This window comes from Mus caroli, unplaced genomic scaffold (genome assembly GCF_978045245.1).
Source record: "Mus caroli unplaced genomic scaffold, Mus_caroli_1 scaffold_10, whole genome shotgun sequence".
NCBI lineage: Eukaryota > Metazoa > Chordata > Mammalia > Rodentia > Muridae > Mus > Mus caroli.
In genome coordinates this window covers 19,962,247-19,987,252 of record NW_028227265.1, presented here as the reverse complement: position 1 = coordinate 19,987,252, position 25,006 = coordinate 19,962,247, and the positions used below count along the sequence as shown (strand labels likewise).

Genomic DNA, 25,006 nt, shown 5'->3' with positions numbered 1-25,006 from the left:
AGACAGGGAGGGACACTTCATACTCATCAAAGGTAAAATCCTCCAAGAGGAACTATCAATCCTGAATATCTATGCTCCAAATACAAAGGCAGCCACATTCATTAAAGAAACTTTAGTAAATCTCAAAGCACACATTGCACCTCATACAATAATAGTGGGAGACTTCAACACACCACTTTCACCAATGGACAGATCATGGAAACAGAAACTAAACAGGGACACAGAGAAACTAAGAGAAATTATGAATCAAATGGATCTGGCAGATATCTACAGAACATTCTATCCTAAAACAAAAGGATATACCTTCTTCTCAGCACCTCATGGTACCTTCTCCAAAATTGACCACATAATTGGTCACAAAACAGGCCTCAACAGATACAAAAATATTGAAATTATCCCATGCATCCTATCAGATCACCATGGATTAAAGCTGATCTTCAATAACAAAATAAATAATAGAAAGCCAACCTTCACGTGGAAACTGAACAACACTCTTCTCAATGATACCTTGGTCAAGGAAGGAATAAAGAAAGAAATTAAGGACTTTTTAGAGTTCAATGAAAATGAAGCCACAACATACCCAAACTTATGGGACTCAATGAAAGCATTTCTAAGAGGAAAACTCATAGCTCTGAGTGCCTCCAAAAGGAAACTAGAGAGAGCACACATTAGCAGCTTGACAACACACCTAAAAGCACTAGAACAAAAGGAAGCAAATTCACCCAAGAGGAGTAGACGGCAGGAAATAATCAAACTCAGGGGTGAAATCAACCAAGTGGAAACAAGAAAAACTATTCAAAGAATCAACCAATCAAGGAGCTGGTTCTTTGAGAAAATCAACAAGATAGATAAACCCTTAGCCAGACTCACTAGAGGGCACAGGGAAAGCATCCTAATTAACAAAATCAGAAATGAAAAAGGAGACATAACAACAGATCCTGAAGACATCCAAAACACCATCAGATCCTTCTACCAAAGGCTATACTCAACAAAACTGGAGAACCTGGATGAAATGGAGAAGTTCCTAGACAGATACCAGGTACCAAAGTTGAATCAAGATCAGGTTAATGATCTAAACAGCCCTATATCCCCCAAAGAAATAGAAGCAGTCATTAATAGTCTCCCAACTAAAAAAAGCCCAGGACCAGATGGGTTTAGTGCAGAGTTCTATCAGACCTTCAAAGAAGATCTAATCCCAGTTCTTCACAAACTATTCCACAAAATAGAAACAGAAGGTACTCTACCCAACTCATTCTATGAAGCCACAATTACTCTGATACCTAAACCACAAAAAGACCCAACAAAGATAGGAAACTTCAGACCAATATCCCTTATGAATATTGATGCAAAAATCCTCAATAAAGTTCTTGCTAACCGAATCCAAGAACACATCAAAACAATCATCCATCCTGACCAAGTAGGTTTCATCCCAGGGATGCAGGGATGGTTCAATATACGGAAATCCATCAACGTAATCCAGTATATAAACAAACTCAAAGACAAAAACCACATGGTCATCTCGTTAGATGCGGAAAAAGCATTTGACAAGATCCAAAACCCACTCATGATAAAAGTCTTGGAAAGATCAGGAATTCAAGGCCCATACCTAAACATGATAAAAGCAATCTACAGCAAACCAGTAGCCAACATCAAAGTAAATGGTGAGAAGCTTGAGGCAATCCCTCTAAAATCAGGGACTAGACAAGGCTGTCCACTTTCTCCATACCTATTCAACATTGTACTTGAAGTCCTAGCCAGAGCAATTCGACAACAAAAGGAGATCAAAGGGATACAAATTGGAAAAGATGAAGTCAAAATATCACTTTTTGCAGATGATATGATAGTATATATAAGTGACCCTAAAAATTCCACCAGAGAACTCCTAAGCCTGATAAACAGCTTCGGTGAAGTAGCTGGATATCAAATTAACTCAAACAAATCAATGGCCTTTCTCTACACAAAGAATAAACAGGCTGAGAAAGAAATTAGGGAAACAACACCCTTCTCAATAGTCACAAATAATATTAAATATCTTGGCGTGACTCTAACTAAGGAAGTGAAAGATCTGTATAATAAAAACTTCAAGTCTCTGAAGAAAGAAATTATAGAAGATCTCAGAAGATGGAAAGATCTCCCATGCTCATGGATTGGCAGGATCAACATTGTAAAAATGGCTATCTTGCCAAAAGCAATCTACAGATTCAATGCAATCCCCATCAAAATTCCAACTCAATTCTTCAACGAATTAGAAAGTGCAATCTGCAAATTCATCTGGAATAACAAAAAACCTAGGATAGCAAAAACTCTTCTCAAGGATAAAAGAACCTCTGGTGGAATCACCATGCCGGACCTAAAGCTCTACTACAGAGCAATTGTGATAAAAACTGCATGGTACTGGTATAGTGACAGACAAATAGACCAATGGAATAGAATTGAAGACCCAGAAATGAACCCACACACCTACGGTCACTTGATCTTCGACAAGGGAGCTAAAAACATCCAGTGGAAGAAAGACAGCATTTTCAACAAATGGTGCTGGCACAACTGGTTGTTAACATGTAGAAGAATGCGAATCGATCCATTCCTATCTCCTTGTACTAAGGTCAAGTCTAAGTGGATCAAGGAACTTCACATAAAACCAGAGACACTGAAACTTATAGAGGAGAAAGTGGGGAAAAGCCTTGAAGATATGGGCACAGGGGAAAAATTCCTGAATAGAACAGTAATGGCTTGTGCTGTAAGATCGAGAATTGACAAGTGGGACCTCATGAAACTACAAAGCTTCTGCAAGGCTAAAGACACCATCAATAAGACAAAAAAAAACACCAACAGATTGGGAAAGGATCTTCACCTATCCTAAATCAGATAGGGGACTAATATCCAATATATATAAAGAACTCAAGAAGGTGGACTCCAGAAAGTCAAATAACCCCATTAAAAAATGGGGCTCAGAACTGAACAAAGAATTCTCACCTGAGGAATACCGAATGGCAGAGAAACACCTGAAAAAATGTTCAACATCCTTAATCATCAGGGAAATGCAAATCAAAACAACCCTGAGATTCCACCTCACACCAGTCAGAATGGCTAAGATCAAAAATTCAGGTGACAGCAGATGCTGGCGAGGATGTGGAGAAAGAGGAACACTCCTCCATTGTTGGTGGGATTGCAAGCTTGTACAACCACTCTGGAAATCAGTCTGGCGGTTCCTCAGAAAATTGGACATAGTACTACCGGAGGATCCAGCAATACCTCTCCTGGGCATATATCCAGAAGATGTCCCAACCGGTAAAAAGGACACATGCTCCACTATGTTCATAGCAGCCCTATTTATAATAGCCAGAAGCTGGAAAGAACCCAGATGTCCCTCAACAGAGGAATGGATACAGAAATTATGGTACATTTACACAATGGAGTACTACTCAGCTATTAAAAAGAATGAATTTATGAAATTCCTAGCCAAATGGATGGACCTGGAGGGCATCATCTTGAGTGAAGTAACACAATCACAAAAGAACTCACACAATATGTATTCACTGATAAGTGGATATTAGCCCTAAACTTAGGATACCCAAGATATAAGATACAATTTGCTAAACGCATGAAACTCAAGAAGAATGAAGACCAAAGTGTGGACACTGTGCACCTTCTTAGAATTGGGAACAAAACACCCAGGGAAGGAGTTACAGAGACAAAGTTCGTAGCTGTGATGAAAGGATGGACCATTTAGAGACTGCCGTATCCAGGGATCCATCCCATAATCAGCTTCTAAACGCTGACACCATTGCATACACTAGCAAGATTTTGCTGAAAGGACCCAAATATAGCTGTCTCTTGTGAGACGATGCGGGGGCCTAGCAAACACAGGAGTGGATGTTCACAGTCAGCTATTGGATGTATCACAGGGCTCCCAATGGAGAAGCTAGAGAAAGTACCCAAGGAGCTAAAGGGAACTGCAACCCTATTGTTGGAACAACATGATGTACTAACCAGAACCCCGGAGCTCTTGTCTCTAGCTGCATATGTATCGAAAGATGGCCTAATCGGCCATCAATGGAAAGAGAGGCCCATTGGACTTGCAAACTTTATATGCCCCAATATAGGGGAATGCCAGGGCCAAAAGAATGTGAATGGGTGGGTAGGGAAGTGGGGGGCGCTATAGGGGACTTTTGGGATAGCATTGGAAATGTAATTGAGGAAAATATGTAATAAAAATATTAAAAATCAAAAAAAAAAAAAGAATTATAGGGACTAAAGAGGTGGGTCAGCAGTTAAGACTACTAACACTAACTGCTCTTGCAGAGGACCCAGATTCTGTTCCCACCATCCACACTGTCTGTAACTCCATTTCTGGGGATCTAATGTCCTCTTCTGTCCTCACCAGGAACTACACACAAAGGTACACAGATACACATTAGGGATAAACACATATACACACTTTAAAAAAAAAAAAAAAGAATGATTACTGGTGTGCAGAATTTATCTCTTACCAGACACTTTACTGACCTTGCTTGCTAGATTTGCAACTGAACATCATGGATTTTTTTTTTCCAAACTTCACTTTTATCTTCAAATTTTTCTCAAGCCGGGTATGGTGGCACACTCCTTTAATCCAGCACTTTGGAGGCAGAGGCAGGCATATTTCCTCTGTGAGTTGGAAGCCAGCCTGGTCTACATAGTGAATTGGGACAGCCAGGGCTATGTAGTGAGACTGTCTCAGAGAGAGAGAGAAGGGAGGCGGGGCTTACTAGCTTCCTGTTAGTCTCCTTAGACTGAGCTGCCTTTCAGAGCATCCTCCTTCCTAGATCTCACCACTAAGCACAAACCCATTCTCTTGCTAATAAGCCTTCCTCAAGTCAAAGGTATGAGTGTTTATGTCACCACCAGACATGGGGGGCACATGCTTATAATCCCAACACTTGAGAGGCTGAGGTAAATTCAAGGCCAACCAGGGATACAAAGGAAAGTCAAAGCCAGCTTTGGCTAGACTTGTCCTTTAACAAAATGGACACTATATCCTCGTATTAACAAATTTCCATATATAGAATAATCCTGTGTTTGTGGAATAAATTCTACTTGATTACGATGTTACATTTAAAACGTTTTTTAATTAAATTTAAAGAAGCAAGGTTAGTTTGACAGTTTAAATTTCTATCTATCAATATAACTATCTATCTGTCTACATTTATTTTTTGCTGGGAATTAAATCCAGGGCTACAACCCCAGCCCCTTTCACTCTTGTCTCTGACATATGTGATCCTGAGATGAGTGAGTAGCTTTCTGCCTCTTTCTAAGGCTTTGGAACAGTTCACATCTCTCATAGGAAATGGCTGTTTCTTTAAGATGACAAACAACTCCAGTGTTTTCTCATCCTTGTGCCTAGTTGGGTCTCTACCCAACCCACATTCTCAGACTTGCCTTTTTCCTATAATAATTTCTTCTTAATTCTTTCAAAAATGGTTGTGAGTGGCAAGCTTTTGCAATACTTTCCTGTCTGTCCAAAGATCGTTTGGACATAATCTCGAATGCTAGTCAGCTGGATGTACAAACTGACCGAATCATCTTTCCTGGGGTCTCTGAAAGCCTTGCTGCACTGATTTGTGCTGCTCAAGGACCAAAGCCCAGCAGGTGATGTCAATCTCTAGCCTGTGTTTCAGAGGTCATGGGTCATCTCTTTTCCCTGGTCTCAGGTGGGTGGGAGGGGGGCTGGGGGAGGAAGGAACGACTAAAGATGTTTTCATTTAGTCTTTATCACACCTCTCAAGCTTAACAGACTTTTCATCCAAAGATCTATACTCAAGAATTTTTCTTTCATGACTTAACTCAATTTCCATTTTTATTCTATAGTATGGAGATGATATTAGAAGCTATAGGTATTTTCTTGCTGTGTCTTCAGTTTTCTATTATGTGTTCCATCCCTTCACCTCCCGTATGCTAAATTATTTACATGAGCATCATGTGTGATCAATTCTGGGTTTCTGGCTGACCTTTCTCCAGCTTGCTCAGGGGCAGCTTTCACACCCAGTGAACACGAACTTATTTCTAACTTAGCCTGAAATTAGAGTGCTTTGGGAGTTAGGGAGACAAGTTTAATGGAGACAAGACCCGCCATCCAGACTAGAACCCTGAGCTATTCTAACTATGTGCCTCGGTTTCCCCGTTACTGCCACGGGCTGATGACGAGATGAATAGTGGACTATTTCAGCTATCTAAAGAAATTTTTTTAGATATAGTGGAGCTGAGGAGGTGGCTCACATAGGAAAGCACCTGCCTTGCAAACACAAGGACCTGAGTTCAATCCCCCAGATAAAAAGTTCAAGCCCCACGTAAAAAGGCTGTGTGTTGCGGTGCTTGCTTGCAATCCTAGCATGGGGGAATCAGCAACAGGAAGATCCCTGCAAATTGCTTACTGACCAGCCACTCTAACCAATGAGACCCTGTCTTAAAGGAGGTGGGACACATTTCTAAAGATGACCCCTGAAGTCTTCCTCTGGCCACCACATACACACACACACCCCATACACACGCACGCACACATGCGCACGCACACACGCGCACACACACACACACACACTAAAAAACATCCTGGCAAACAGTCACTGATGAGCGTGTCCAGTGTGCTCGCCTCCTCGCAGGACAGTTCTATAATATCTGTTTTGGTTTGGGCCATAGACTACAATCCCAATTCTAGGCGTTTAGTCTACACACTTGCCAAAAGGTACACAAAGACTGATGTGCCAAAGTGTTCGGTTCAGCTTTGTTTTAGAAAAGAACTACAAATATCCCATGTGCCCATCAACAAGAAACTGACTAAATGCATTTTCAAACAATTGAAAGACAGCAGAGAATGGACACACATGGACCATGAGTAAATCTCTAAGGCATCTTAAGTTTCAAAATCTATTGTTATGTCTCACAAATCCAACACAACGCATTTCCCTATAGATCCATTTACAATGTGATAAAAGTTCTAGAAGGATGTGTACATTTTGTCCTCTCTGAAAACTGGAGAGGGTACAGGGCTTGATGTAGGTGTCAAAGAGAAATACACACTTGCCGAGAAGGTCTCAGTATAAAGAGAAGACAGACACGATGTTTATTTAATTTGAAAGTAATTTAAGAATAAGATAGACTGGGATGGAGAGATGGCTCAGTGGTTAAGAGCATTGACTGCTCTTCGAGAGGTCCTTAGTTCAATTCCCACATGGTGGCTCACAACCATCTGTAATGGAATCTGATGCCCTCTTCTGATGTGTCTGAAGACAGCTACAGTATACTCATACATAAAATAAATATTTAAAAAAAAAAAAAAAAGAATAAGATAGACTTGGAGGAGATGGCTCAGTAAAGTACTTAACCTGCTGATGACCCAGGTTCAATTCCCAGGAGTCGAGTGAAAAAGTCAACCTTGAAAGTATTCTTGTAATCCAGCATTGAGGTGAGAGAGACAGGGAAATCCCTGGGGCTTGCTGGCCAGCCAGTCCAGGCAAGTCAGTGAGTTGCAGGTTCAGGAGGAAACTCTGTCTCAGAAAATAAACCAAGAATGATGGAGGAAGGCACTCAGTGGTGACTTTGGTCTCCACACACGTGAGCATACACATGCATATATCTGCATGCATGCACACATGCACACAGAGAGAGGGCAGGGGGGAGAAGACAACAGATCTGCAAATAAGAGTAAGGGGGAAATCCTCAACAAATTGTCACGTGGAGCACATCATTAAAACAGTGTGCAGCGACACTCATTTGTAAAAGGAAACTATCCAGATATACACAGAGATATGCCTGGAACACCAACTCACAGCTACCAAAAACACTGGCCACACAGGGTGTCATCACAGGGGAGGGACCCAAGTCACAGAAGACACATGCTCTTGAGGACTGTTAGGGACTTTCATCTTGAGTCTACACTGATTCAATCTGGCTTCTTTCTCTTGGCCTCTCCTGAATTGCTCTGCTTGGCCTGATACTAACTTTGGAAATCTGTTCTAATCTTCTAGCTCCTTCTCATTCTCTGGCTCATTCTGTCTTCTCCTGTGTTTAGCTTGTTCTTGCTCTGCAACCTGTGTCTGCTCAACTGTCCTTGTAAGACTGCCTCTTTCCTTTCTCTCCCTCTCTGAACTGCCCCTTACTTTGCCTCCCTTTCCTGTCTCTTGAGAGTTGGGCATATCCTATTCTGTCAAATCTTTCTCTGATTCATCACTTTGTCTGCCACTCAATTAGACATCACTTTCAAGCACGGGTGCTTCCTTCTACAAACATTAAAGGTTTGCCCTAAGAGCCTGTCTGCATTCCAAACAGAGGAATGCAGGTGTGTGCTAAGGCAGAGCCACACTAGAAACAGGTTTTTGTTTTGTTTTGTTTTGTTTTGTTTTTTCAGTAAATAGCACAATCTTTGGGTTCACAGTGTGATCAAATAACCTGCAAACATCGAGTAAGATCTGAAGTTGACTTGGAAATTTCAAACAAAGCCAATTCATTCTTTTTAAATGTCCCAGGACCCTGAGAACAAAGGAGACCACCCGAAGGTTCGAATCTACACTTCTCCGTGCGTGATTCAAGAGCATCAGGAGACCCTAAAGCGACTGTCTGAAGTCTGGCAAAAGGTTTCTGAACAGGATGACCTAATCCAGGAGCTTCGGAATAAACTGGCCTGCAGCAACTCTTTGGTACAAGCCTGACTTTGGAACCCTGTCCTACCAGACTCCCCAGAGAGACAGGGGAGTCACCCCAACTCTTTAGCCAAGACTCCTCAAATGTCACATAAATTTGACCCTGCCTCTTGATCATACTCTTGGTGGCATGTGTCCCCACCGTATTCAAGTCAATATCCTAAAGAGGTACAGCAAACACAAATGTCATGTTCCTTCATTTCCCTTGAAGTCTTCATACTTTCACCCCCTCCACAAAAAACTTCCTTATCGATCAAACACTCTTGGCCACTGGTAAATTAGACTTCCCATAACCTCCCCGAAGCCTGCTTCCTAAACCGGCCCTCATAAAGCACAGACATTCAGAAAGGCTCCAAAAAAAGAGGCCACTGGCAGAAGTGAGGCAAACCTCTCTGTGTGACTTAGACAACCTGATGGAGGAATAAGAGTGTGATTCCCTCTTGATCCCAAGCCCAGAGGAAGGGCACTGTGAGTTCTACAGTTATACCACAGATGTACGCTGCAGGGAAGAGCCCACTGCACACCAGAGCATGTGTTACTGATGGATCACCCTGACTGGCCTCCTGCGATCTCTTGCAGGTCCTGGAGCGTGAGGAGGCGTTGATAAAATTACAAGCTGAGTTTGCTTCCTACACAGCCACCCACCGGCATCCCCCTGCCTCCTCAGAAGACTGTGAAGACATCACAAAGGTGGGGCCCCTTTGCTCCTCGCTGAGATTAGACTGAGGGAATTGACTGCTTCTGGGTTTCTCTGGTTGATTTTTTTTAAGATTTATTTATTTATTTATTTATTTATTTATTTATTTATTATATGTAAGTACACCGTAGCTGTCTTCAGACACACCAGAAGAGGGCATCAGATCTCATTACGGGTATTTGTGAGCCACCATGTGGTTGCTGGGATTTGAACTCAGGACCTTCAGAAGAGCAGTCAGTGCTCTTAACCACTGAGCCATCTCTCCACCCATCCCCCCCCCTTTTTTTTTTGATAGTATGGTTTGTAAGTGTTCTTCTATATTTGTGCAATCTTGGCCAGCCCCGCCAAAACTACTATGGATAACATACTCCAGCCCAAAGACGGTGGCAACGTTAGGTAGACTGTAGAACTAACCCACCTTCTTATCCACTTCTAAGGCTACACCCTAGCAGGATAGTACTCCTGTTGGCTTGACAGATTCAGACTCTACAAACTTATAGAATCTGTCCAGAGATGAAAATATGGGGAAAGTTATCAATACAAGCCCATTCGTCTTTTTCTTTCTCATTCTGTAACTTCAAAGCAGTATCAAAACTCGGCCTAAGGAAATGACTCAAGCACTTAAGAGCTCTCAAGTGGCAAAGGACCCAAGTTCGGTTCCCAGCACCTATATCAGATGGCTCATAACCTCCAGTAACTTTAGCCATAGGAGTGTAACCCCCATGGGCACTGGCACTCACACACACTTACCCACACACAAACTCACGTGCACACACGTAAAATATTTTTAGGAGTGCAATTGCAAGTTGATTCTAAATAATAAACAAGAAGTTAAGCCACGTAAACAAATCTCCAAAACATAGACCCAGAGGTGAGTTCTTGAGTCTGTCATGCCTACATATGATGTCTATGACAGAACCAACTTAATAATATTAAGGAGAATGCATAAGCTTGCATGGGTCTGGATGGAGATGGAGCACACAGTTAAGAAGAGAGAAGGGGCTAAGAAAGGAGACAACACACAGGCTCTCTAAGGCAACCTCTAGTGGTCAGGCAGACTCTTCAAGACTTTGCAATCCCAGCAGCTCAGATGACTGTAGCATGGATACTGAGCTTTGAGGTTCATCCTTAGAACGACGAATGTCATCCCTGTCTGTTTAAATGGTGGTGGTCACATCCGGACCTGCGACACCATCTGTTGTGTGACAAGCCTTTTTCCTGGGGAGACACAACATACGCATCTCATCTGAGCATCTCAGTTCAGATAGGGGATACCATTGACAAAAGTGTGGAGACCACCGAGGTCCAGCTTGGTGAGCCAATGCATTCTCTTAGGGTTACTTACCAGAATATGGGTAAGGGGTGACTTCCAGAAGCAGAAATGTCTCAAAGATAGCTGCTCGCCAAAGCTTCCCCCAGCATGGGTGACAGCTCACAATAGCTGGGAGCCTGGAGGTCACTGCACAGCCTGGAGAGCATCCTTGCCAGGGGATTCAGTTGATCTATGCATCTTCCAGATATCTCGGCTGACTTCTGCTTCTTCCAGGCCGCTGGTCTGGCCTCAAGGTCCTTGTAGGTTGTCTTGTCTAAGAGAGACCCTTGGCTGCCTTTTTCACTTTCTCTGGCAGGGAGGGGCCTGGTGAATCTGGTCGGTTTCAGGGACTGCCATCTGGAAGTTAGTCTAAGTTGTTGACCTTCTTGTCCAAGAAGCTTCCCTTCAGGGTGAAATGTTTCAATCTCAAAGGAAACGGCTACACAACATCATCTCATCGATAGCCACTTTGAAATCACGCCTGCTTCTCTGAGAGAGATGGGGAGAGGGGCAGAGAGGGAGGGGGGAGAGGGAAGGGGAGGGGCCGAGGGAGAGAGAGGAGAGAAACAGTGTATTACTTTTTTCCTTACTGTGACCAAAACACCTGGCAGGGCACACCTTAAGGGCTTAAGGGAAGAAAGGTTTGTTTTGACCCACACTTTGCGAATGTAGCCATGTGTCCTCCTGGCAATGAGTCTGGCAGCAGGACCATGGGGTGGCGGGCCACATTGTATCCACAGTCAGGAGGCAGAGAGAGATGAACGTTGGAGCCCAAGCATGCTTTCTCCTTTGCATTCACTCCAGAACCCCAGCCCAACATCCCCAGTGGGTCGGCCATCTTAACTGAACTTTTCTGAAAACAGTCACATAGACGTTCTCAGAGGTTTGTTGATCTTGTCAGGCTGACATAAAGTTTAGCCGTAACAACCTTTCCCCCACCATTTTGTATTTTCTATCCAAACTTACTTCCCCTTGTCCAGATGTGCTGTCAGTAGTACATCAGCTTCTCCCAGAAACCTCTCCTTCCCACAGTTGACACAGGTTGCTGTAAGTCTTTGAAGCCCCACACAGGGTCACTGGGTGACTGCCCTGCATTTCTCTAGCTGTCACTTCTGTCTTTATGCCGCAGCTCTCCCTACTGACTTAAAAACCACCTAACAATTCCCTCAGGACCCTGGATGCCAGACAGTCCATTTCCAGCCTCAGCCCCACACTCTGCCTCCTCGGCACTGGGAAGGCAATGCCTTCTTTAGAATGAAAGGAAATACTTGAAGAAACCCTGTCCCCAGCACAACGGGGTGGACCAGAGTTCTTTATCTCTTCCCACTCCTCCTCTACTGTTTCCATGATAACCCTTCGATCCTCCTCTTTGGCCTCCATCTAGTTCCCTGTCCATGGCCAGTCAGTCCCTGTGCGAAAGCTCTCTTGTAGGTATCTCAGCATGCCTTCCTTGACCCTTGTCCAGGAAGTCCCTATATGGAGATCTCCTCCCAATGATGTCAACCCACCATCCTATTTATAAAGGCAGTGTACGCTCTTCCCGCCACCCCTGTGAACACTACCCTGTTTGCTTTGCTCTGTAGTATCTTCCATAGCCCTCACCAACCTCTGGCCAGCTCTGTAGGTCACTCTTATCATCACTGTCTCTCACCGCTAAAGACCAGCTTCCCCAGGCAAGGATTTGTGTCTATGTTCTGTGCTCCACTCTCCCGGGTACCTAGGATGGTTCCTAGCTGGAAACTCCATTAGATATATTGTTGCCAAGATGGCACTCTGTGTGAGGATGGTAAGTCTTCCATTCCCCGCTCAAGATGAGTTATTTTAAATGTCTGTCAGATTGAGATAACAACACATTGGTGGTTAGTATAGTCACAAGATTAGGCAACAGTTACCACTGTCTGAGTCTAGAATATTTCCATCACCCCTGAGGAACTCCAGCCACTAGAGGTCTTTTCCCTGTGCCCTCACTGACCTCTTGACTCTTCTCTGCTGACTATCCCCAGGTGGTTAGACAATGGACGTTTTGCCTTAGAGAAAACAACCCTCCAAGGGTTAAAGAGATGGTTGAGTCAAAAGTGCTTGCTATGCAGGCATGGGTGTCTGACTCTGACACCAAGCACTCGTACAAAAAACCAAATAGCCGGGCGTGGTGGCGCATGCCTTTAATCCCAGCACTCGGGAGGCAGAGGCAGGCGGATTTCTGAGTTCGAGGCCAGCCTGGTCTACAAAGTGAGTGCCAGGACAGCCAGGGCTATACAGAGAAACCCTGTCTCGAAAAACCAAAAAAAAAAAACAAAAAAACAAAAACAAATATTGAAGTTACATGTTTGATCTCAGAGCTGAGGAAGCAGAGACAGGTCCTGGGAGCCAGTCTAGCTAAGTGGGTGAGAGCCAGTGAGAGACCCTGTCTCAAAAATAAATTACAAACAAACAAATAAGGTGGAGAATGATTAAGGAAGACACCAGAAATCAACCTCTGGCTCACGTGTACACACAAACACAGACACACACACAAACACGTGCCTGCACACACATGCACACACTAAAGAAATAGAAAACATGGAAGGAAGGAAGGAAGGAAGGAAGGAAGGAAGGAAGGAAGGAAGGGAGGGAGGGAGGGAGGGAGGGAGGGAGGGAGGGAGGGAGGGAGGGAGGGAGGGAGGGAAGAAGGGAGGGAGGGAGGGAGGGAAGAAGGGAGGGAGGGAAGAAGGGAAAGAGGAGGAGAGAAGGGAAGAAAGGGAGGGAAGATGGAGAGAGGAAGGAGGGGAGGAGGGAAGGAAGGAAAGGAGGGAGGGAAGGGGGAAAGAGGAGGGAGGGAGGAAGGGAAGGAAGAAAGGAAGGAAGGAAGGAAGAGAGGGAGGGAATGAGGAAGGGAGGGAGGAAGGGAAAGAGGATTGAGGGAGGAAGGAAAGGAGGGAGGGAGAAGGAATGGGAGGAGGAAGGGAAGGAAGAAGGACAGAGGGAGGAATGAAGGAAGGGACGGAGGGAGGGAGGAGTTTGGCTCCTTTGTCCTCCCATCCTGCTCTGCTTCCTTCAGATCCTGAAGCACCTGCAAGAACAGAAAGACAGCCAGTGCCTGCACGTGGAGGAGTACCAGAACCTTGTGAAGGACCTGCGCATGGAACTGGAAGCTGTGTCAGAACAGAAGAAAAAGATCATGAAGGGTAAAAGAGGCCCATGAGCTGCAGCCGGGGAGATCCTGAGGGCGCCCGGCCTCTGAGGCCTCTGAGACAGCGCTGTCTTACCCACACTAGACATGATGAAGCTGGAGCTAGATCTACATGGGCTGCGGGAAGAGACGTCCTGCGTCATCGAGAAGAAGGACAAAGAGACTGTCTTCCTGCAGTACCGGCTGCAAGATCTGCAGCAACAGTACACAGAGTCACAGAAGCTGTCCCTAAAGAAGGACAAGGTGAGCTAGCCCTCCATGGGTCCTGATTGGAGCAGCCAAGGGGGCAAGGGTGAAAAGCCAGTCTTGGCCAGGAGCTTCCCCTGCCTTAGGTGGCTGCTTTAGAGACCAAGGACTCCTCCAGCCAGGCATCGCTCACACAACTTTCCAATAACAAGTGAGAACTGGGTGTGAAGCTGGGCAGGGAGGTGTGAATGCCTGTAATCCCAGCATTTAGGAGGCTGGGCAGGAGGATTACAAGTTCAAAGCCAGCCTAGGCTCCATAATGATCCCCTGTGTCCAAAAACAAATCATATGCACACACACACACACACACACACACACACATTCACACACACGCACATTCACACACACACACATTCACACACACACACATTCACACACACACACACATTCACACACACACACATTCACACACACATTCACACACACACATTCACACACACACATTCACACATACACACACATTCACACACACATTCACAGTGATCTTTTGCATATATTAATCTGAGCATATGGAACATTAGTGGAGCCATGCTGTAGCCTACATCACCATTATAAACCTGTTCCTGACAACAATATGAACTAACCAGTACCCCCAGAGCTCGTGTCTCTAGCTGCATAAGTAGCAGAAGATGGCTTAGTCGGCCATCATTGGGAAGAGAAGACCCTTGGTATTGCAAACTTTATATGCCTCAGTACAGGGGAATGCCAGGGCCAAGAAGCGGGAGTGGGTGGGTAGGGGAGCAGGGCAGAGGAAGGGTATAGGGAACTTTCAGGATAGCATTTGAAATGTATATAAAGAAAATATCTAATAAGAAAGAAAGAAAAAGAAAGAAAGAAAAGAAAAGAAAAGAAAAGAAAAGAAAAGAAAAGAAAAGAAAAGAAAAGAAAAGAAAAGAGGAAGGAAAGAAAGAAACCTGCTCCTGGAAAAGCCGAGAACCAGTTGCCAATAACAAGAAGATTTTTGAAACCAGTACAAGCTTTAATGGTCAGCACAATCAAAACCCCCTACTTTCCTTGGTGCAATGAAAAAGAATAAGTCGATTTTTCATCATTAAAACCTCATGTGTTAAAATAAGGCTGAAACTCACCAGTCAAACTAGAAGCATCCAGAAAAGTGGAGCAATAAACAAAAAAAGCAAAGAGTCTGTAGGTACATACATTCAGCCTATTTTTTTTAAAGATGTATTTATTTTATTTCTATGGGTACACTGTAGCTGTCTTCAGACACAACAGAAGAGGGCACCAAATCCCATTACAGATGGCTGTGAGCCACCATGTGGTTGCTGGGAATTGAACTCAGGACCTTTGGAAGAGTGGTCGATGTTCTTCACCACTGAGCCATCTCTCCAGCCACCTCATTCAGCGCTCTTGAGTGCTTACAATATGCTAAACACAGTTCTACGCCCTGACACACACACACCACGAAACATGCTACCACCCTGGATTCACGGCACTCACACCATATGTTGCACATGGAGATGGGTCCCAGAGAGTAACAAAATTAACATGTGAATCCTGAAAGAACTGCAGCGGAGACGGACAAACTCCTGAAACAGCTTGGTGGCTGTTGTACTGGGTGGTACTAGAGAACCTCTCTCTGATAAGGTGACACTGGGCAGAGATTGGAACGCAGGGACAGAACTACCAGGTTGGCCCCATGGTGTCATGGCTAATACTCTGAGAGAGAGCTGAAGGCAGGTGTCTTAAGGAAGAACAGCCCAGACAGAGGGCACAGCAAGCACAAAGACCCCTCCAGGTTCAAGAGGCTGAAACTGAGACGGGTGTGGTCTCCTGCGTGCAATGCCAGACAGGTAGCCTAAGTAAAACCAAATCATGAGCCTCCTGGGATGTGGCTGTAAAGACTTGGGCCTTGGCCGGGCAGTGGTGGCGCACGACTTTAATCCCAGCATTTGGGAGGCAGGGGCAGGTGGATTTCTGAGTTCAAGGCCAGCCTGGTCTACAGAGTGAGTTCCAGGACAGCCAGGACTACACAGAGAAACCCTGTCTCAAAAAAAAAAAAAGAAAGAAAGAAAGAAAGAAAGAGAAAAAGAAAAAAGAAGAAAAAAGACTTGGGCCTTTTTCCAAGTCAGGACGGAGCCAGCAGAGGGTTTTGAACACAGGTAGTTCTGGCTTGCAATCTGAAAGTTCCCATCTGGTTGCTTCAGTGAAAAATAGCCTGAGGGAACCCAAAATGGCATAGCAAGGAGCCCAGGCAGAATCTCCTTGGGACATCCCAGCACTGTGTGCCAGTGGTGTGCACGGAGATGTCGTATAACTTGTGACGGGACCCATGGCTGGTACGTGGGCCTCTCCCAACGTCTCTTCTTTGCCCTCCTCAGTTGCTCCAAGACAAGGATGAGAGGCTGCACGAGCTGGAGAAGAACCTGATGCAGGTGCAGAACAGCCTCAGGGAGAAAGAGGCAGAGCTGGAGAAGCTACAGTGTACGACCAAAGAACTGGACACCAGCCTCCAAGAAGCTAGGCAAAGCACATCCAAAATAGACTGTGAGGCCCTGCGGGCCGAGATCCAGAAGCTCAAGGATAGTCTCGAGGAGGCCAGGGAGCAGCTGAAGGTGTCAGGTGAGACCCAGGCTCACACTGCCCCACCACACTTCCAACCCTCTCTCTCCACACCCCCACGGCTTCATCTTGTAGCTCCCAGGAGTTCCCTCGACTCTCCTGAACTCTCGCCTCTTAAACCCAGAACCCCTCGGAAGCCCCTGCTCTAGCCTCCTGGTCCCACCATTCCCTCAGCCACCTTAGATGAATGAATGCCCCAGAGAGGACAGGGCTCTGCATTTGCTTCCCAACATTGTGTTTTGGCTCTGTCTTCTCCAAGTCCTTCACATATCTTGTCTCTCCCTCCCTCTCCCTTGCTTTCAATCCTGCCCACTCCTTTTGGCTCCTACACATGCTCTGTTCTATAGCATGTGTTATCCCCTCTCCGAGGAGACTGCTTCCTCCGCTCACCAATCTCTTCTCAACCTTAGGTACCGGGGTTTCTTTGAGATGATGACAGTGTTTTGGGGTGGTTTTGGTGTTTTTTGTTTGTTTGTTTGTTTGTTTTTGTTTGTTTGTTTTCATTTTTCGAGACAGAATTTCTCTGTGTAACAGCCCTGGCTATCCTGAAACTGTCTTTGAAGATCAGGCTGGCCTCGAACTCACAAAGATCTGCCTGCCTCTGCCTCCTGAGTGCTGGGATTAAAGGTGTGCACCAACACACTTGGCTCGGGAACAATGTTCTTATCTTGATAGTTATACAACCTTGAGAGCTCATAAAACTCACTGCATTGGCCACTCGCACTCAACTCTAGGTGAATTGGATGTAACGAGAAGATCCAAAACCAGGCTTCTCTCTATAGCTCTGCCCTGACAGGGTTAGGCACCCACTCATCCCTTGGCTTTATAGAATCCTATATAAATTCTATATATATTCTCAGTCTGACACAGACCTCACACATATTTCCTTGTCTCCATGCCCCGTCCAGAGTCCTCCATCCCGGCAGGCGCTGCCCCCACCCTCTCCAGTTCCATATTCACTTTTTTTCCATGAGCTCCCTCCTCAGAAACTTTGCAGCTGTAATCAACCCTGCCTTGGAGGACAGCATCTCCTCAGCACCCTGTCCCCCCCCACACACACAGCTGCCCCCCCACACAGCTGCCCCCCACACACACACAGCTGCCCCCACACACAGCTGCCCCCACACACACACACAGCTGCCCCCCCCACAGCTGCCCACACACACACACAGCTGCCCCCCCACACACACACAGCTGCCCCCCCCACACACACAGCTGCCCCCCACACACACACAGCTGCCCCCACGCACACACACAGCTGCCCCACACACACACAGCTGCCCCCCCACACACACAGCTGCCCCCCACACACACACACACAGCTGCCCCACACACACACAGCTGCCCCCCCCACACACACAGCTGCCCCCCCACACACAGCTGTCCCCCCCCACACACACACAGCTGCCCCACACACACACAGCTGCCCCCACACACACACAGCTGCCCCCCCCACACACACAGCTGTCCCCCCACACACACAGCTGCCCCACACACACACAGCTGCCCCCCCACACACACAGCTGCCCCCACACACACACAGCTGCCCCCACACACACACAGCTGTCCCCCACACACACACAGCTGCCCCACACACACACACAGCTGCCACACACACACACACACAGCTGCCCCCCACACACAGCTGTCCCCCCCACACACACAGCTGCCCCCCCACACACACAGCTGCCCCCCCACACACACAGCTGTCCCCCCCACACACACACAGCTGTCCCCACACACACACAGCTGCCACACACACACACACACAGCTGCCCCCCCCCACACACACAGCTGCCCCCCCCACACACACACAGCTGCCCCCACACACACACAGCTGCCCCCCACACACAGCTGTCCCCCCCGACACACAGCTGCCCCCCACACACACAGCTGCCCACACACACACACAGCTGCCCCCCACACACAGCTGTCCCCCAACACACACACAGCTGCCCACACACACACACAGCTCCCCCCACACACACACACAGCTGCCCCCCACACACACAGCTGCCCCACACACACACAGCTGCCCCCACACACACATAGCTGCCCCCACACACACACAACTGCCCCACACACACAGCTGTCCCCCCACACACACAGCTGCCCCCCACACACATAGCTGCCCCCACACACACACAGCTGCCCCCCACACACAGCTGTCCCACACACACACACAGCTGCCACCACACACACACAGCTGCCCCCCCAAACACAGCTGTCCCCCCCCACACACACACACAGCTGCCCAACACACACACAGCTGCCCCCACACACACACAGCTGTCCCCCCACACACACAGCTGCCCCACACACACACAGCTGCCCCCCCACACACACACAGCTGCCCCCCCACACACACACAGCTGCCCCCACACACACACAGCTGCCCACACACACACACAGCTGCCCCCCCACACACACAGCTGCCCCCACACACACACAGCTGCCCCCACACACACAGCTGTCCCCCACACACACATAGCTGCCCCACACACACACACAGCTGTCCCCCCCACACACACAGCTGCACCCCACATACACAGCTGCCCACACACACACACAGCTGCCCCCCACACACAGCTGTCCCCCCCACACACAGCTGCCCCCACACACACACAGCTGCCTCCCCCACACACACAGCTGCCCCATACACACAGCTGTCCCCCCACACACACACAGCTGCCCCCACACACACACAGCTGTCCCCACACACACACACACAGCTGCCCCACACACACACAGCTGCCCCCACACACACACAGCTGCCCCCACACACACACAGCTGTCCCACACACACACACAGCTGCCCCCCACACACACAGCTGCCCCACACACACACACACAGCTGCCCCCACACACACAGCTGTCCCCCCCCCACACACACACAGCTGCCCCACACACACACAGCTGCCCCCCCACACACAGCTGTCCCACACACACACACACACACAGCTGCCCCACACACACACAGCTGCCCCACACACACACAGCTGCCCCCACACACACACAGCTGTCCCCCACACACACACAGCTGCCCCCCACACACACACAGCTGCCCCCCACACACACACAGCTGCCCCCACACACACAGCTGTCCCCCCACACACACAGCTGCCCCACACACACACAGCTGCCCCCACACACAGCTGTCCCCCCCACACACACAGCTGTCCCCCCACACACACAGCTGCCCCACACACACACAGCTGCCCCCACACACAGCTGCCCCACACACACACAGCTGTCCCCCACACACACACAGCTGCCCCACACACACACAGCTGTCCCCACACACACAGCTGTCCCCCCCACACACACACAGCTGCCCCACACACACACACAGCTGCCCCCCCCACACACACAGCTGTCCCACACACACACACAGCTGCCCCACACACACACAGCTGCCCCACACACACACACACAGCTGCCCCACACACACACAGCTGTCCCCCCACACATACAGCTGCCCCCCCACACACACAGCTGCCCCACACACACACAGCTGCCCCCCCACACACACAGCTGCCCCACACACACACAGCTGCCCCCCCACACACACAGCTGCCCCCCCCACACACACACAGCTGCCCCACACAAACACACAGCTGCCCCCACACACACACAGCTGCCCCCCCAGACACACACAGCTGTTCCAAACTAGAAAATAATCTCTTCTGTGCTTGTTTTTATGGTTTTTTTTTAAGTCTTCCTGACTCCTTTTTACAAAATATCTGATTCCTTCTTCAGAGACACCATCTCTTCTTCCCAGTATACCAGACTGGAGCACTTCAAGAAAGGAATGGGAGGACTCTGTTTAAACAAGAGTAGGGTGAAGAAACACACTCAACCCCCCCCCCAAAAAAATATAATGTATGTGTGTACACACACACAAAAATCCCCAATGACAGTTCAACCAGGCCTCTTTCCTCAGCGGAAGAAGGGGGTGGGAAGGATATTGCTGGAAGTCTTCTCCAATCAAATACATTCCTGTTTGTTTGTCTTCATTTATTTGAGACACTGTCACACTATGTGGCTTTGGCTGGCCTAAAATGCACCGTGTAGACCAGGTTGGTCCCCTAAGGCTCTTCCTACCTCTGCCTCCAGTTTACACCACTGTGCCCAACTTTGCCCTGGGACTTTCCTAATGTGTTCTTTCCCGTCCACGGGTCTCTGGTTACTGCCTCCAGTCTCAGCATCTCTCTCAGGCCATCGTCAAGCTTCTGATCGCCCTCTGATCTACCTTCTTGCCCAGCCGCAGCCTCCCATTGTCCATCCCAGCTTAACCAGTCATCCCTCTCCCGCAAGCTCTTTACAGTACATTTGTTCCAACAATCCCCTCCCTAGAACAATCCTCCTCCTAAGTGTGAGTCAGCCTCTCTCCCTCCTCACAAGTCCATCCACATCTGTCGCAGCTGAGTCCAGGGACTGGGTGAGTTTAGCACAGCAGAGTTCTCAGGCCGGGATGTAGCTTGGTGGCAGAACATGTGCTATGCTTTGTGTGTGCTTGGTCCCCAGCACCAATGAATGAATGAATGAATGAATGAATGAGTGAATGACATTTCTGTATTTTCTGTAATAGGTGGATAATCATAATATTCACCAGACTAAACTCCTTGAGGACCAGGATGTGTCCCTACTGGCAGAATGAGCTACACAGGAGATACTGAACAGTTTCTAGCAATTTGTTTCATTTTAGTCAGGGAGGAATCCATGGCTGACGGGTAGTTGAAGGCAGACAATTTAGCAGAGCTCCTGATGGTATCAGGAGAGGCAAAGACAGGCTGAGAACTGAAGTGCATGCTTCACGGAATAAGAGAGTTAGTCTTTAGTGAGCCCTGACCAAGCATTCGATGCGCTCCCTCCCACACGGAGCCCTCCTTGGCTTCTTCAGATCAGAATCTAGCCCAGAGTAAGGAGGAAGCGCACCTCTCTGCCAGCAGCCTAGAGGATGCTCATCGGAAAATCGAGAACTGCCTTCTCCAGGACAAGCGGAAGGAAGAAGTCATTAAGGATCTGCAGAGCCAGTTGCATAAGCTACAGGAGTCGTCTTCGGAAATTGAGGAGGAACGAAAACACAACAGGTACCCAGGCCCCAGCCCCCCAGCCCCACAGGTTGGCAGCGGCCCAGAAGGAGGGTAGTAAGATGGCAGGTCCTAGGGTGGGACCATCTCCCCAGCCCAGCACCACAGGCTCTGAAGTTCTTCCTGGGACCACCTTGCTGTAGGCAACGGTTACAGGAACTGAGCTCGGAACTCTCTGAAGGCCAGAGAAGGCTTTCGAATGCAGAGAAGGAAAAGTCACTGCTTCAGAAGACACTGGATGAAGACGAAAGAAAGATAGATGAGCTATTTCACAGTACCCAAGTCTCTGAGCAAAAGGTGAGAAAGCAAGCAGGTAGGCAGCCTGGACTGCCTGAGACCGAGTAGTTCAGTCTGTATAACTTTCCAGACATTTGCGTTAGACCGCTATGCCAGCCACTTATGAAGAACCAGTTCCCATGGCCGATAGTAAGTGCTTTCAAAGATTTTGTTTAAAAATAACCAGAGGACAATGCAGATTGCCATATTGGTTACTTGGTTGTAATAAAAGAGCAATTCCAAGGAAACTACTTATTTGGGTTTATGTCCATCAGTGGGTCTGAGTCCATCATGGCAGGGTAGGGGTGGGGGTGAGGAAGGGATTGGTAGACATGCTGGCTGGAACAGGATGGTTTTGAGGTCTCAACATAAGCCACAAGCACAAAGCAGAAATAGGACAAGGCCTTACATTCTCAGAGCCCATTCCCAGTGACGTACTTCCCCCAGCAAGACCATGCCTCCTAACCTTCCCCTGAAAACAGTGCCAACAACTGGGGACCTGGTATTCAAATGCTCACCTCCTGACCCTACCACTCTTCTGATGGTCGCAGGCTGCCTTTGTCCATCGATTGAAAGTCTCTGATCCCCAACACATCCATTTTGTGCTTTCTTTTTTTTTTTTTTTTTTTTTTTTTTTTTGGTTTTTCGAGACAGGGTTTCTCTGTGTAGCCCTGGCTGTCCTGGAACTCACTTTGTAGACCAGGCTGGCCTCGAACTCAGAAATCCGCCTGCCTCTGCCTCCCGAGTGCTGGGATTAAAGGCGTGCGCCACCACGCCCGGCTCATTTTGTGCTTTCTAAGATTTGCTCACCCACCCCTCCCCTTCCCTTTCTCCCTCTTGCTCCAGGCCTCGCTCGCTCCGGCCCATAAGGTTCTTTATTATTTGTTTCTCATTACAGATGGTTGTGAGCCACCATGTGGCTGCTGGGATTTGAACGACATGACCTCTGGAAGAGCCGTCGGTGCTCTTAACCACTGAGCCATCTCACCAGCCCTTGCTTTTCATTCAAAAAGTTGGTTAAATGGGCAAGAAGGTCGCCATTCTAGCAACTGGACCCCTTACATAAATTGGTTTAGTTATTACAGAGCATTGAAGTAAATGTTCCTACCACATTTGCTGAGGCCCCTCCTTTGTGTAGAACTGTCTGGATTTCTTTCCCCAAATACAATAGTATGGAACTGACTTCTCCCCACCTACCCTTTCAGCAAAGGGAGCTAACAAACTCCATAAGGAAGCTAGAGGAGGAACTTCTGGAGATAAAGGGGCTCTTGGAGGAGAAACGAGAGCAACTGAAGAAGAGTAAGGAACAGGAGAAAGCTCTGGAGGAAGAGATCGAGGCTTTGCGACAAGAAGCTAAAAGGAAAGAGAAGATGGTGAGAGACAGAGGATCTGGGAAGATCAGACTACGCATGCGCGGGGGGGGGGGGTTTAGGAGGGCAAGAGGGTGCCTGCCACTCAGTCAGGGAGCTCAGAGCTCAGCAGAGGATGCAGAGAAGGGGAGCAGTCAGGAGGAGAGGCAGGAGCTCTGTGGAGCCACAGGGCAGAGAAGGGGAGGGGAGGGAAGGAGTTTCAGATTAACCCCTCTCTGTCTGGGGGGGATGGGGTGGGCTTCCCTGTTTAATGGGGGAGCAGGCAAAGGAGCACTTGAGGAAGCTGGAAGAAGAGAAGGAGAACCTGCAGGCGGATTTGAACTCCCGTTCCTCACACCTGGACTCCTCTCTCAACAAATACAACTCCTCCCAGAAAGTCATCCAAGAGCTCAATGCGGAAGTGAGTAGAAGCAGCCCCAAAGAGGGGATCCTCGACTTCGACTTCGCACCACCGTCCTCTTCTCTCTGCCTTCACTGGCTACAGGCGCTGAGGCCCTGGCAGCTCATCTCCTGTCTTTTAATGGGTGAGGGAGGTGGCTACAGATGCTGGTATCTGAGGTGGGAAATGAGGAGGGTGCGGTTTGGTTCCTCCATAAGTAAAAGGTTTCTTTTCGTACTTGGGGAACCCCTGCCCCAAACTACCTGGAATTTTCCACCAAATCTTCCACCGTTCCAAATTAGACAAAGAACTCTGAACTCTGTTGTTTGGAGCTACTTGAGAGAGAACACCGTCAAACCTAATTGGAAAGCACAGAAAGGTGCCAGGCGAGGGTCCTTTGGTTCTGGCTCGCGTTTCGTTCTGCAGATGAAAGGCACAGGGCTGTGACTTCTTCCAGGAGCTGCTCTTGAATTTGTTCATTCTCTTTATGAGGATGTACCCTCCCTCCACGTCCCTCTTAACAGAGTATACATCACTGTGATCCCCCATTTACAAAGGAAAGAAAGGCTGAATCCCAGGGCCACTAATTAGCAAGTGATGGGATGAACGAGTGTTTGAACCTGGATCATCCAAACTCTAATGCAAGCCGTCTTTCTCCAGCACGCAAGGTGATGCTTCCCCCAGCGGAATATATTATACCTTTCTGGACAAGAAAAAAAATACATAGTACTTAGAAGACCAGTCTCTTGAGCTACAAATGAAAACCCAGGCCTCCCTGAATCTTTCATAATACAAAAAAATCTGAAGTCGCAGGACAACTCTAAGCTTAAATTGAGCCCTTCCTAACAGCACTTTGTGACGCCCTGTGGTAACAAGAAGGTCACATGTCTGAGCCAGTGGTGATGTGACCAACAGCCATATCTTGCCCCTGAGAACTGAGGGGCTGACCTTGCACTTGTAATTGACACTAACTAGTTTTGAGTTTACACAGTGTATGGTGGCAGGAACTGGCATTCCTGGAGTCTTGTCCTCTGGAGCAGCAAATCTGGAGGTCTTGGTCGCTCTGCTTCCAGGGGAGACTCCTTCTGTCTAAGGCATGCTGCCGGAATGTTCAGTATGAGCCTGATGTCAAAAGTTAGCCGTGTAGATCTAGAAGAAAGAACGCCAATATCAGAATCCCTCTGCTCCAAAAGTAAAGGGGATCTGGTTGGG

General features: G+C 47.8%; 1 protein-coding gene across 6 annotated transcripts in view; it reads left to right on the top strand.

Moving 5' to 3' along the window:
* Pmfbp1 (polyamine modulated factor 1 binding protein 1) overlaps positions 1 to 25,006 on the top strand; it is a 59,435-nt gene that overhangs the window by 25,041 nt on the left and 9,388 nt on the right. For 5 of the 6 annotated variants that reach the window (XM_021170690.3, XM_021170695.3, XM_021170691.2 and 2 more), the window contains 9 exons: positions 8,499 to 8,669; positions 9,252 to 9,362; positions 13,719 to 13,845; positions 13,936 to 14,093; positions 16,436 to 16,676; positions 21,580 to 21,769; positions 21,913 to 22,066; positions 23,251 to 23,418; positions 23,678 to 23,815. In XM_021170690.3, the coding sequence (XP_021026349.1) occupies positions 8,499 to 8,669; positions 9,252 to 9,362; positions 13,719 to 13,845; positions 13,936 to 14,093; positions 16,436 to 16,676; positions 21,580 to 21,769; positions 21,913 to 22,066; positions 23,251 to 23,418; positions 23,678 to 23,815 (1,458 nt within the window). The remainder of the gene's footprint in view (positions 1 to 8,498; positions 8,670 to 9,251; positions 9,363 to 13,718; positions 13,846 to 13,935; positions 14,094 to 16,435; positions 16,677 to 21,579; positions 21,770 to 21,912; positions 22,067 to 23,250; positions 23,419 to 23,677; positions 23,816 to 25,006) is intronic. The other variant, XM_021170694.3, reaches the window with a different exon arrangement.